The sequence below is a fragment of the Polyodon spathula genome, unplaced genomic scaffold (assembly GCF_017654505.1).
Source record: "Polyodon spathula isolate WHYD16114869_AA unplaced genomic scaffold, ASM1765450v1 scaffolds_906, whole genome shotgun sequence".
In the NCBI taxonomy this organism is placed as follows: domain Eukaryota; kingdom Metazoa; phylum Chordata; class Actinopteri; order Acipenseriformes; family Polyodontidae; genus Polyodon; species Polyodon spathula.
Genome location: NW_024472393.1, coordinates 41390 through 54975, shown reverse-complemented (window position 1 = coordinate 54975; position 13586 = coordinate 41390). Strand labels below are relative to the sequence as shown.

General features: G+C 47.1%; 1 protein-coding gene and 1 long non-coding RNA gene across 2 annotated transcripts in view; one reads left to right on the top strand and one right to left on the bottom strand.

The window, feature by feature from the left end:
• Positions 1–1495, bottom strand: part of LOC121309154 — a 17925-nt gene extending 16430 nt beyond the window's left edge. Inside the window, exon 1 of the long non-coding RNA XR_005948600.1 lies at positions 1351–1495. This is a non-coding gene — a long non-coding RNA (uncharacterized LOC121309154). The remainder of the gene's footprint in view (positions 1–1350) is intronic.
• Positions 277–13586, top strand: LOC121309152 (low-density lipoprotein receptor-like). Its single transcript, XM_041242061.1, has 18 exons — positions 277–568; positions 3975–4103; positions 4568–4690; positions 5070–5441; positions 5744–5866; positions 6190–6312; positions 6673–6792; positions 6900–7025; positions 7432–7603; positions 8100–8327; positions 8441–8559; positions 8893–9032; positions 9419–9560; positions 9729–9881; positions 10320–10514; positions 10636–10713; positions 11029–11186; positions 11655–13586. The coding sequence occupies exons 1-18, from the start codon at positions 475–477 to the stop codon at positions 11688–11690; spliced, it is 2631 nt and encodes an 876-aa protein (XP_041097995.1). The 5' UTR covers positions 277–474; the 3' UTR covers positions 11691–13586.

Genomic DNA, 13586 nt, shown 5'->3' with positions numbered 1-13586 from the left:
CGGGTTAACCGAGAACGGCATGGAATGTGGTGCGCTGCTGACTCCGCCCCTCGATTGTGACGCTAGGGCATTTCAAAAAATCACCCCATTCCGAAAGCCCCGCCCCTTTGACAAACCCTGTTGAAATTGACCAGGCGAGTCCGCAATTCAAACACATGAACTGTGACAGCGAGCTGAGCGGCGAGAGCGGCTCATAGACATATATAATAATAATAACAATAATAATACTAACGAGAGCGGCTCATAGACATATATAATAATAATAACAACAACGAGAGCTGCTCATAGACATATATAATAATAATAACAACAACGAGAGCGGCTTACAGAGATACACACACACAGAGAGAGAGTAGAAACTGCCCCAGGGTGTGGAGAATAAGAGTAACAAGAAGAAGAAGAAGAAGAGGAGCAGTAAAGCCAGGCGCGGAGTTGCGGTGTTGGATACCCGGCAGGAAAAGCAGGATTTGTACTATGATGGTTTTGCCGGCGGGCGGGTTGCAGAGTCGCCGCTGCTTGATAACCGCGCTGGCGGCCGCTTTAGTGATCCTGAACACGGCGAGATCAGGTGAGCATATCCATATAATAATAATAATAATAATAACAGTAACGAGAGCAGCTTATACAGCCCTGTGATAGCAGGGACACGGCGAGATCAGGTGAGCGCCCCTGCCTCTCAATTCAGATGCAAATGCGAAGCTGTGTGTTGTATTTAACTCGAAGACCCCGGGCTTGCTCGCTGTGTGTGTGTTTTTTAAGTCGTGTACGCTATTAAAAATGAACATTATTATTATTATATAAATGCGGGACTGTGTCCCGGTTATAGATTAAATGCCCGGCAGATTGGGGCGGGGCGGGGGTGATTTTTAGTTGTGCATCCAGGCTAACCTCACAGGCGTGTGTTTTTATGAAGGGAGTCTCATTAAAGTCGTTATATTGACGCTGTGTTTAAAGTCATTATCTTTACGCTGTGTTTAAAGTCATTATCTTTACGCTGTGTTTAAAGTCATTATCTTTACGCTGTGTTTAAAGTCATTATATTTACGCTGTGTTTAAAGTCATTATCTTTACGCTGTGTTTAAAGTCATTATCTTTACGCTGTGTTTAAAGTCATTATCTTTACGCTGTGCGCGTTTTAAACTGCTGAGGCTGAAAGCATGAATGGGGAGAGCGACCGCGGTTCTGATTGGCTGTTCCAGGAACATGAGATCCTTCAGCCAATCGGTGTGTCCGCAATGCGAGGGGGGGGCGCGGCATAGCGAGATACTTTATACTGATAATAATAATAATAATAATAATAATAATAATAATGATAATAATAATAATTATTGAGTTATACAGTGTACATACCTCATGTATGAGCAGCGTGGCTGTTGTTTCTCAAGCACGTCGCTTTTGTTGTCGGCGTGCCTCAGACCCCAGTGTAATTTTCACACGGAAAGTGTTCATTATAATCTCTCTCTCTCTCTCTCTGTCTCTGTCTCTCTCTCTCTCTCTCTCTCTCTCTCTCTCTCTCTCTCTCTCTCTCTCTCTGTCTCTCTCTCTCTCTCTCTGTCTCTCTCTGTCTCTCTGTGTCTCTCTCTATGCGAGAGTGAATAGGCGGGTTTCTCTTGTAAGCGAGCAGTCCCGTTCAAGGGCTTTATTAATGCCGCTTTTTGTCTCAAGGCGTGTATCGTTTTGATTAGGCGAGTGTTTTTTTTTTTTTTTTACCCGGGGGTGCGGTTCATCTCAAGGTGCGGTCGATAGATCTATAGCAGGGGCCCCCCCCCTAATAATAATAATAATAATAATAATAATAATAATAATAATAATAATAATAATTTACCAAGAACACAACAAGCAAACAAAAACCGTTTACTGCGTTCCAACTGCTTTAGAACGAAAACCGAAGAAAAGAACGCGAATCAAATTTTAAAAAGATTCCGGAGTTCCAAAGACCGTTGGCGGTTTCGGTGTGGATTTGATTTTTTTTTTCTCCCCCTCAGTGAGGTTTTGTTTAAGTTGAAGTCTCTCGTAAAGCTTGTCGGTAAATGCTCTCTATCTGTTTCGTTTGTAAACTGTGTGGGTAAGTTTCTGGTTTCAACTCGGATACTGTTTTTGTGAACGATTACAAAAAATGAATGAGAAAATACCCGTTGAGAAAGCCCGAGGTCTCCTGAAACCCAGGTTCCGAGCCGCAAAGCTGCTCCGTGTCCCCCGGCTTTAAAGAGCGGCTTTTCCCGGAGTGGAAAAAATCGTGTCTGAGCTTCAAAGAGGAATGCCGTGTGTTTGAGGCTGACGCGGGTCCGGCGCTTTGCAGCGCTTGTGTGTTTTGTGTGTTTTGTGTGTTTTGAGGCTGACGCGGGTCCGGCGCTTTGCAGCGCTTGTGTGTTTTGTGTGTTTTGTGTGTTTTGAGGCTGACGCGGGTCCGGCGCTTTGCAGCGCTTGTGTGTTTTGTGTGTTTTGAGGCTGACGCGGGTCCGGCGCTTTGCAGCGCTTGTGTGTTTTGTGTGTTTGAGGCTGACGCGGGTCCGGCGCTTTGCAGCGCTTGTGTGTTTTGTGTGTTTTGAGGCTGACGCGGGTCCGGCGCTTTGCAGCGCTTGTGTGTTTTGTGTGTTTTGAGGCTGACGCGGGTCCGGCGCTTTGCAGCGCTTGTGTGTTTTGTGTGTTTTGAGGCTGACGCGGGTCCGGCGCTTTGCAGCGCTTGTGTGTTTTGTGTGTTTTGAGGCTGACGCGGGTCCGGCGCTTTGCAGCGCTTGTGTGTTTTGTGTGTTTTGTGTATTTTGAGGCTGACGCTTTGCAGCATTGCCGCAGTTTGCAGAGCGTCGCCTGGGTAACGAGGCGCCGCGAGACTCTGTTGCACAAACACGGCATTTGCGATGCACGCCTGGCCACGCCCCTTTGTGCGTAAGAGTGTTTGACATGCCTAAAATGCGTCAGCTCGGCCAGCCAATCCCGGAGCAGTGGTGTGATTGTCAAACCACGCCCCTCCACTCCAGCCTTAAAGAGACGGTGTGCAATTAATCTCAATTTTGGTTTCTTAGTTGTTGCTGTGGCTGTGGTCTCAAACCAATGTGGTAGTTCTGTATTTGCTTTGAAATAAATATATAAATAACAGGGGAGGCCAAAAATAGTGTGCTGTCTGTAGAATTTGGCATCTTAGAAAAAGTGTTTTTTTTTTTTTTTTTTTTTTTTTTTTAAATATTGGTTTAGGAGTGATCTGAACACGCCCACACAGTTAAGATATGACCAGCTCTGGAGTTTCCTGAGCAGTCTTTTACAATGTCCCCCTTTTCAAAACCATAAACAGTTCAAAAAGAGCCGTGCTGCTGCTCTCAATGAGGCACCCAGGAGTCCAAAGTTCTCCTTCAACAGTTTGCATTGGAGATACTGTACTGTACAAAGTGGTACAAAAAAAAAAAAAAAAAAAAAAAAGCTGCCTGCTTCCTGAAGGCTGCAGCCAAGCCCTGGTCTCATCACTGAGGCCAGTCCCCTGTCACTGTGGTGTGATTCCTCACAGCCCCTCCCACTGTGGAAAGCCTGGTCTGATGCGATCACCTTGTCTCGGGTGCCACAGAGCGGTGCAGTGCACTGTGCGCCAGTGACACCCACACAGGGTGTTTTGCATGAGTCAAAACTGGCATGGCAAGACGGTCCTTTGAAACACAGAGGAGTCTGCCATTTTGTGCACGGTCTCGTCAAACCTGGAGGTGTAACGGTTGATTGAAATACACATACTTTACAGAATATGCGCCTTTTCATATTATGTACATATATATTTATATACCGTATATGCTATAACCCTCCAAATGCTTCAGTCTAGCAAACCTCAAGGGGAGCGGGTGTTTCTGGGTGGCTAGGTGAGTTTTTGGGGCGTGCATTCACGGCTGATTGGTTTTTGCAGCTCTGCAGTGTGCCCAGCTGGCCGGGTGTAGCAGTCCCAGAAGCCCTGTCCTCTGATTAACTGACCCCGCTGGTTTTTCTCTCTGTGACAGGGTCGGCCGCCACCACCTGCAGCTCCAACTACTTCCAGTGCGCGAATGGACTGTGCGTGACGACCCGCTGGATCTGTGACGGGACCGACGACTGCGGTGATGGGAGCGACGAGCTGGAGGAAACGTGCAGTGAGTGTGCAGTGAGCCGTAGGGATGCGCCGCGGCGACTCTTCAAGATAGATCCAGAGATACACAGACACCTAAACTACAAAATGACATCGCAAAATAAAGTCTGCCGCAAGCCATAACAGTAGTATTTCATGTCAGATTTCCGAATGTCACAGTTTTCCATTGTCAGTTTTTCTGTTGTGTGTGGGAAAACTACAAAGCGCTGGGCGTGCAATTCGATGTGTTAGCGTCACATTATTCAGCAGCTTTCATTCGACTGCATGAAGCAAAATCAGTTCATTCTATAGTGAAGCAAAACCTCAGGTCCCTTAATAGGAACCCGCGTGCAGCGTTGACTTCATTTCATTTTTTTAGTTAACCCTTGTGACTTCTTAACTCTCGCCAAACCTGTGTTGAATTGAGTGCCCCGATCCTGTAGTGATCTGGTGAAGTGACTCTCCCCCGGTCCCCTTTGTCCTCTGTAGGAGCAAAGACCTGCAAGCCGGATGAGTTCAGCTGTGGGGGGCGGCTCAACCAGTGTGTGCCCTCCGGGTGGCGCTGTGACTACAAGCCGGACTGCGAGAACGGCGCGGACGAGGAGGATTGTGGTGAGTCGTCTCGAGGGGGTGCTTTGGGGCGCATTGGCTCGAATATTAAGAATATTTTTTATTTTTATAGAAACGTTGGTCTCAGGGTTGATGCGACCTCCTTGAGGAAATGAGCGCTTGTTCATTTTCAGACGGTTTTTCTTCCATTTATAATCCCCCCCCCCCCCCCCCCCCCTGTTTATCAGCCTTCCTCGCTAGCTAGCTCACTAACCGAAATGTTTGCCTGCTTTTTCTTTATAAGGATGAATCCTCACATCTAGAACTGCTTTTAGAAAACTCTCAACAACACTAGAAATGATGAAAGGGGTGTGCAGGTCCTCGGGTAAAACTAGAAGAAACTAAGTCAGGTTGACTCACGCTGTCCCTCCCGTTCTCTCAGCCCCGAAGGTCTGCAGTGATGACGAATTCCGCTGCCGCGACGGCAGGTGCATCTCGCTGCAGTTCGTGTGCGACGAGGACCGCGACTGCGAGGATGGCAGCGACGAGGACTCCTGCCCAGCTCCCACCTGCGGCCCGGACATGTTCCAGTGCAACAACTCTGTGTGCATCCCGTGGCTCTGGGCTTGCGACGGAGACTCCGACTGCACCGACCACTCGGACGAGTCTCCGCAGAGCTGCCCGGGGCAAGCCCCGCCCCCCTCCCCCTGCTCCTCGCTGGAGTTCCACTGCGGGAGCGGGGAGTGCGTGCATGTGAGCTGGAGGTGTGACGGAGGGAACGACTGCCTGGACCGCTCGGACGAAGCCCACTGCCGTGAGTCTCCACCGCGGGGTTGTTGTACCTAGTACGGGGGGTTTCTTATTTGGTTTGTTTTTTTCATAGTGCATAACTGCTCACCTGTCGTCTCTGCTTGCTGTTTTGGATCTGTGGCTAAACGGTGAACATCAATTTAAAAAAAAAAAAAAATGTTTTGTAGCATCTTGGTTAATTGCAAGCCAGCCTCCTCTGGTATTGGGGAAAGCAACGTGAACACGCACACGCAGTATCAACAATACCGCATCTTTGTAAATGTGAATGACAAGCTCTGTTATTAATTATTTTTTTTTATTTTGCAGCTATGACAACCTGTCGCCCGGATCAGTTCCAGTGCGATGACGGGACCTGCATTCACGGGAGCCGGCAGTGCGACAAGGAATCCGACTGCAAGGACTCCAGTGACGAGCGCGGCTGTGCCAATGGTGAGCCCGCTTCCTCCCGCGCTCTCACCCTCTTCAGCACACTGCAGAGGGCAAATCTACCACAGCGCCTTGCTGCTTCCAGACGCTTCTTCTGCTGTGCAAATCAAACCGCTGGAACTGAAAATCGAGGCAAATCAGCCATTGTCTCGTTTTAGTTGATGACTTTAATAGACCACAAATGACACTTCTCGAGGCGTTTGTAATAAGCTTGCACAGTGCTGTTCTGAGTGGCCTGCGGTTGAATGCCGTTTGAACAGGTGAAAAACTGCACTGAGCGTCTTTAACATCTCCTGTATGTGTTTTTTTTTTTTTTTTTTGAACAGTAACCAAGTGCGAGGGGCCAGCGATGTTCCAGTGCCGCAGTGGGGAGTGCATCCACATGGACAAAGTGTGCGACAAGCAGAGAGACTGCCGGGACTGGTCTGACGAGCCCATCAAACAATGCGGTGAGAACAAACGCCTGCGCGAAGGGTGCCCGCAGCGGGCTTTGGAAACGACTGTGATGTGGGTTACGATTTTCAGCTGGGGAGAGAACCGGGGGCGAGGGTGCTGAATTAGTGGGTCCGTGCTTAAATAAAACAAGGCGTTCGTTCAGCCATCCAGGGTGCCCCCCACACAAGGACAAATCCAGCCGGGCGGACGCACCCCCAGCCATACAGAAACATGTTTCCATGTCCATTGCCGTCCCTGCTCAACGGACAGAGAAATGTATAAATACACACAAACTGCCTCGCAGAAAAAAAAAGCCACTGCTGTATCGATTTGTATTGATTTTATTTTTTCCTTTTTTTTCTTTTTCTCATCAGGCGCCAACGAGTGTCTGAAAAACAACGGCGGCTGCTCCCATGTCTGCAACGATCTCAAGATCGGCTTCGAGTGCCTGTGCCCCTCGGGCTTCCGTCTGCTTGACCGGAACAGATGCGAAGGTAAGGCAGGGCCGAGGTTGCACACCTGAACGCTCACTGGTTTCGGGGTACAGCGTTGGGTGAGCTGCCTTGCGTTCTGACACCTGCCCTGTTTCTCTTGTGATCAGATATCGATGAGTGCGAGAACCCGGACGCTTGCAGTCAGATCTGCGTGAACCTCCAGGGAGGGTTCAAGTGTGAATGCAGCGAGGGATACCACATGGACCCCTTTACCAAGGACTGCAAAGCCATTGGTGAGTATTCAAGAAACTCCGAACTGAAACGGCAGGGGGCGGAAACGACACCCTGACACGCACTACCGTGCTCTTGCTGCACATAGAAACTCGCTGCAATCCTAACTTGTAATTCACGTTGTGGTTTAGTGGCATTACTGCACTGGCTGGAAACATATTTAAAATATGAAGCTTGCACTGTAACCCTGTGCTGCCCTGCAACGCCTGTGTGAGTCGCCTGGGATAAAGGCGTCTTCCAAAATCAATAAATAATAATAACGATCATTGCACCTCTCAATACTAACACTGAGAACTGAGACGGCTGCTTCTCAAATCTCTTGATTCGGAGAAACCGGTTGGTCATGGAAGGAAGAGACGGTGGCCTGTCTTGTAGACTCACATTGTGTTTGGTGGTGCTCCCTTGCAGGCACCGTGGCTTATCTCTTCTTCACAAACCGCCACGAAGTGCGCAAGATGACCCTGGACCGCAGCGAGTACACGAGACTCATCCCTCAGCTGAAGAATGTGGTGGCGCTGGACATGGAGATCAACGCCAACAAGATCTACTGGTCAGACCTCTCCCAGAAAAAGATCTACAGGTAAGTCTTGTACCCGGGTCTTCCAAGGTCAAATTTCTCGCCGGTTTTGGGAGCGCTTGTAAAATCTTCTGTGTGTTTTTTGAAGGGGATTAGAACTAGGAATCACAAATCTTGCTAAGTTTGTAGTTTTTTTTCTTGTTCGGGTTTAAGATTATCTATGAGGGAATTGTACGTTGAGGATTTAAGTGACGTTGTTGTGCTTCAAATATTTAAACGGGTGCTAGCCGAAAAAGGAAATAGTCAGAATTTATATTCTGAAATACTTCAGGGCTGCCCTGGACTGGAGGGAGCACCCTTTCTCTTAGGGGGGGTGAGGGAGGGAGGGAGCAGTTCAGTCTCCATGCCTCAAACCTGCCCTGGACTGGAGGGAGCACCCTTTCTCTTAGGGGGGTGAGGGAGGGAGGGAGCAGTTCTGTCTCCGTGTCTCAAGCCTGCCCACATTCTGAAACAGCTCATGTCAGATGGTTTAATTGGTCTCTCTCTCTCTCTCTCGCAGCGCCCACATGGACAAGGCTCACAACTCCTCGCACCATGCCACGGTGATTGGCGAGTCCATCCAGGCTCCGGACGGCATCGCTGTGGACTGGGTCCACGGTAACATCTACTGGACGGACTCCCAGATCAGCACCATCTCCGTGGCAACCACCGACGGCAGCCGCCGCAAAACGCTGTTCATGGAAGGGCTGACCCGGCCACGGGCCATCGTGGTGGACCCACTGCACGGGTAGGTGGCATGGTGGCATGGACTTCTTAAATGTTTTTTTAAGAGAAATGGTATTTTTAGGGAGGGGATTTTTTTTAGATGCCTAAATGATTTATTTAATTTTTTTTTTAAAGCTTCATGTTCTGGACCGACTGGGGTACCCCTGCAAAGATCGAGAAAGGAGGGCTGAATGGCGTCAATCGAGTCACTTTGGTCTCAGAAGGAATCGAGTGGCCCAACGGCATCACCTTAGGTAGGAACTCACGTCTCGGCTGGAAGAAATCACAGAGCTAATCTACAGTGTGACATTTCTTTTCATTACATGATGTTAAATAAAATATTTAAATTATGCTCCTATAGTTTAGAAAGATGCCTCAATCCTAAAATTCTAGGTGATGCAAAACTTTTAACCATAGCTGGAGTTATTTTTTCAGAGTGATAATATTCCGATTCTGTAGATCTTTTTGTTCTCAGCACAGTGGCTGGTTTGTTTGAACCCGAGCCCTTGCGGTATTGCAGGCGACTGCAATCCCCGGTCCTGTGCATTGCATAGCCCCCCTCATACTCTCCCTCTCTCGATCTCCAGACATGCTGAACCAGAGGCTTTACTGGGTTGACTCGAAGCTCCACACCCTGTCCAGCATCGATGTGCAGGGAGGCAACCGAAGAACGGTGATCATGAGCGAGAACAAGCTGGCCCATCCCTTCTCCCTCACCGTCTTTGAGGTGAGCCACTGCGGGCACTCCCTCGCTTTGCTTGTTAACAGTTCGTTTTTAGGGGGTAAGGAAGGTGTAAGGCCGAAGTGTGTTACACTGTCTCTAGAGGAGCAGTGGAAAGGATAGAGGCTCCTTGTGATGCAAACAGGTTTTGACTGAAATACACATATAGATGACTGCTGCTGCCACAGCTGTTTGTTTACAGAGCAAGGCTCAAGAGGGCTTTAGTTAAAAACTAAAAATCGCTCCCCTTTGTGAGTTCGGGTGCAGTTCAGTGTGGAGCCCCTGCTGCAGTTCACTGTATTTGCTGTGCTGTGTAAATGTCTCACCCGCAGCTAAGATGAAGTGCGGGGTCGTGCTGCTGACACAACTGTTTTTTCCCCCTCCTTGAACAGGAGAAGGTTTTCTGGACTGACATTGAAAACGAAGCCATCTTCAGCGCCAACCGCCTGACGGGAGGTGACATCGTGGCAGTCGCGGAGAACGTGGCGTCTCCCGAAGACATTGTCCTCTACCACAATCTGAAACAACCCACCGGTACGCAGTCAGCCCACGCAGCAGCTTCAGAGCAAACTGGGGGAGGGAGCGGTTCAGTGTCCCTGCCTCAAGCCTGCCCTGGACTGGAGGGAGCAGCCTTTCTCTTAGAGGGATGAGGGAGCAGTTCAGTCTCTGACCTCCTCTCTCTCCTCTTATTTTCCCCTGTAGGTGTGAACTGGTGCACGAAGAGTAACCTCCTGAACGGAGGCTGTGAGTACCTGTGCCTTCCTGCCCCCCAGATCACCAGGCACTCTGCCAAGTACACCTGTGCCTGCCCTGATCACATGAGGCTGGCTGCAGACATGAGCAAGTGTGTGCCAGGTGAGCGAGCGCCTTTAACTGGAACAGATCAAGCAGACAGGGAGCAGGGATATTCCGCCTTTATTGAGATGGGTTCTGAGTTCTGGGTTCTGGGTTCTGGTGCTCTAATATTTAAGGTTTTTTTTTCTTGACTGTCTTCACCTGGTTTTGCTTGTCTTGGAGAATCCTACCTGCACTGAGCAGTCGTCTCCATTGCATCCAAGATGACGTGACCCTTTTTAAACTGCATTTATATAGAGAGAGAGGAAGGAAAGCACAGGCAGGTTAAAGACAGAGAGAGAAATAAACCCAATATCCCAGAACCGCTCGACAGAACTGACAAGCTGAAGATGAAACGACATAACATGATACAACACGAGAGGGGAGGGGGGTGGGGTGGGGTGAAAGCCAAGATGTTTCCCTTATTAACGACCCGCTTTCTTTACCTCTTTGGTACAGAAGGGGAGGACCCTGTGACCCCCACGAAGGCTCCCACGCAGCCCACAACCTCCACTACCAAGACAAGAGATGCCTCCACTACCTCCCCCACCACCACCACCACCTCCCCTGCCTCCCCAAAGAGCAGCATTGAAGCTGGGGCTGGCAGGATCTCTCCGCCCAGCGACCGGGCGCTGATCACCCTCTCCCATCAAGGTGACTTGAGTTTCCTTTCCACGGAAGGAAAGACCACCTGCTCAGTCTGTTCACAGCGGGGCTTTTTCTCATTCGTGATTTGATCATTTTTTAATTTATCTCTTTTTTTTCTTCCAAACAGCTCAAAATGGCGTGAATGCTGAAGCCAACACAGAAAGCCATTCCTCTCCCACTGCACTTTATATTGTATTACCAATAGGTATGTATTGTTGAACTCTATCTATCTATCTATCTATCTATCTATCTGTCTGTCTGTCTGTCTAACTCATTTTTTATATTTTTAGATACAATAATCAAACAATTCTGACTTTGTAATTTGTAAATGTGGTTTATTTGCGGTTTTGCTTGTCAAACAGACAGAAACGTTTTTACGACCAGGATGTTTGAGAATATCTCGTTGTGCTCCAGCGTGGTTTGTTGCAGATTTTGAGTTCTTAATGATAGTGTGTATAATCTCTCTTCATCCTGTGCTGCTGTCTAACCCCGAACGGTGTTTTCTTTCTTTCTTTCTCAGTTATCCTGTGTCTGGTTGGGTTTGGTGCCTTCTTGCTGTGGAAGAACTGGAAATTGAAAAACACAAACAGCATCAACTTCGATAATCCCGTCTACCAGAAAACAACCGAGGATGAGATCCACATCTGCAGAACACAGGAGGGCTACTCCTACCCATCGGTAAGCATCTTGCACAGACCCTCCTGAGCTCTGAGCGCAGAGCCCTGAAGCCACGGGACCAGCGGGAGCTGATTCTGTAACTCTGAGCAGGAATCCGTGCCCTAATCTCAGCTAACACAGTCCTGGTCACGCTGCACAGCTCTGGGCAAAAGTGGTGCATCGTCACCCTGTAGAATGAACTCATTTTGCGTCATGAAGTCGAGTTTAGTTAAAAAGATGTCTCAATCCTAAAATTCTAGCTGATGCAAAACTTTTGGCCACGGCTGTATAGGTAACAAGCTCAGGTGTGTCTTACTAAACTCTGAGTGAAACCACGACCCAGCTGCTATGCAGTGAGAGTCAGATCTCCAGCCCTGGTAACTGATATTTCAAACACAAGGCTGATCGCGATACAGCCCTCATTTAAACTTGAAATCACTTTTGTTAACAGGTTCGTGACTGACTTTTTTTAAATTATTTTTGTTACAGAGACAGATGGTCAGTCTGGAAGACGAGGAAGCGTGATCACAGACCAGGAGAACAAAAAACAAATCCGGCGTGGTGCTGATGGGGTGGGGGTTGAATATACTGCTGCTTTAGGGTCGATTCCTAAGACTGCTCACCTCCTGTGTCCTTAGAAGACCCGAAAAAAAAAAAAAAAAAAAAAAAAAAAAAAAAAAAAACCAAAAAAACAAAAAACCTAAAAACTTGAGAGTGTGGACTTCACCAAGCTACAGACTTGCGGAGTTTGATTTTAATTATTTTGTACTTTGTCTTGCATATGAAGGAGAACGAATGAAACACGAGGCTTGTCTTGATACACTCTGGATGTTGGATGATGATGATTATTATTCACATTTTTTTTTTCTGGGGGGAAAAAGGTTGTCAAGAAATAGAGAGACCCTCTATGAAAAACGAACAGTCCCGCAAAGAAGAGCCGCTGCGCTCTGAAGATGTTTTTATTTTCTATTCTGTGCTCGCTTTCTGATCTCCTGCACAGCGCCTCTGTGTATTTTGATCTCCACTGAAGTTTACTGTTCTTGTTATGGTTATGGTTATTAATAAGATCAGGATGTATATTTTTATTCAGATTTGTACATATGATTGCATTGCACTTTTTGTTTTGTGTGTGTGTTTGTGTGTGTGTGTGTGTTCAAAAGCGAGAGTTGCACTCGGCAGGCAATGAGAGCCGCGCCGTGGTTCAGATTTCCCATCTGTTGCGTGTTTTTAATCTAGTCTGTGCAGAGTTCTAGAAGGAGCGTGCATGTTTGGATCTGTTTAAAACAAATCACTAAAGCCTTAAAAGCAAGGGTTAACATTGCTACAGCAATTGCCTATTTGTATGAAGCAGGCTTCACTGTGTTTTGAATGCAATATCGGCTCAGGTCTGTAACACCTTCCAGTTGCCTTATTTTTTTTGATATTTTAAAACTGGCTCAGGACTGTGAAGGGAAAGGCAAAAATACTCAAAAACAAAACAACAACACTGTGGTATTGTGGCTGAACTCTTTGTTTTTAAGACAGTAAAATGAAGGCGAATCGTGAATATTGAGACACTGGTGGTTGCATATCTCCCACAAATAATGAAAAACGTTTAGTTTCGAAAAGGGAAAAGTGACGTTCAGTGGTTAATTGTGATTTTTTTTCCCCTGTGACTTTATTAACTGTATATATCTTATGTAAATATTCCTGTACAGAATTGCACATTTTCGCTTCGTATGTTTCTGTTGGAAATGGCCATCGTGGCTCTACAGTCTATTATTTATTGCATAAACCACTAGCGACCATTTTCATCCTTTTTAAAAAATGATCCATAACTATTAAACACTGCTACATTTAGAAACCCTGAAAGAAACGGTAAGAGGTCTAGTCCTAGCGGCAGTTTGTGGGTTTTTTTTTTATTATTTAGCATTTTGTTATTCTAAATGCATTGAAACCGTTGCACAGTGTTTTATTTCTTGGGCTGTTTGACATGTCAGTGCCTTTTAAAAAGGGGGGATATTTTCTGTGAAACTACGTTTGTACCTCTTGTCTTGCCGTCAAAGAAACTGGTATGTTTTGCACACTATCTGGCTTTAGGTACAACAAACAGGTTTTTTTTAAATACACGATTCGTCCAAGTGCGTTTGACTATTGCAGCTTGTACAAGGTGTGAGGTGAAGTTCACTGATGCAGTTTGAAGTTGATAAATCACACGGTACCATTGTAGCATCCCTCTGTACAGAGAAGCACAAACACTGGCGCGTTTACAGCAAGGACCATATCAGCTGTGAGATCTGACTTTCTTAAAAATAAACAACGAAATGTGTGTATAAACATATTTATTTATCAAATTGTATAAAGATGCCAATCGCATTGTAAAGAGATGAAAATGATATGTGTCCGTTACTGTATATTATAAAGAAACTACATGAAAATAAA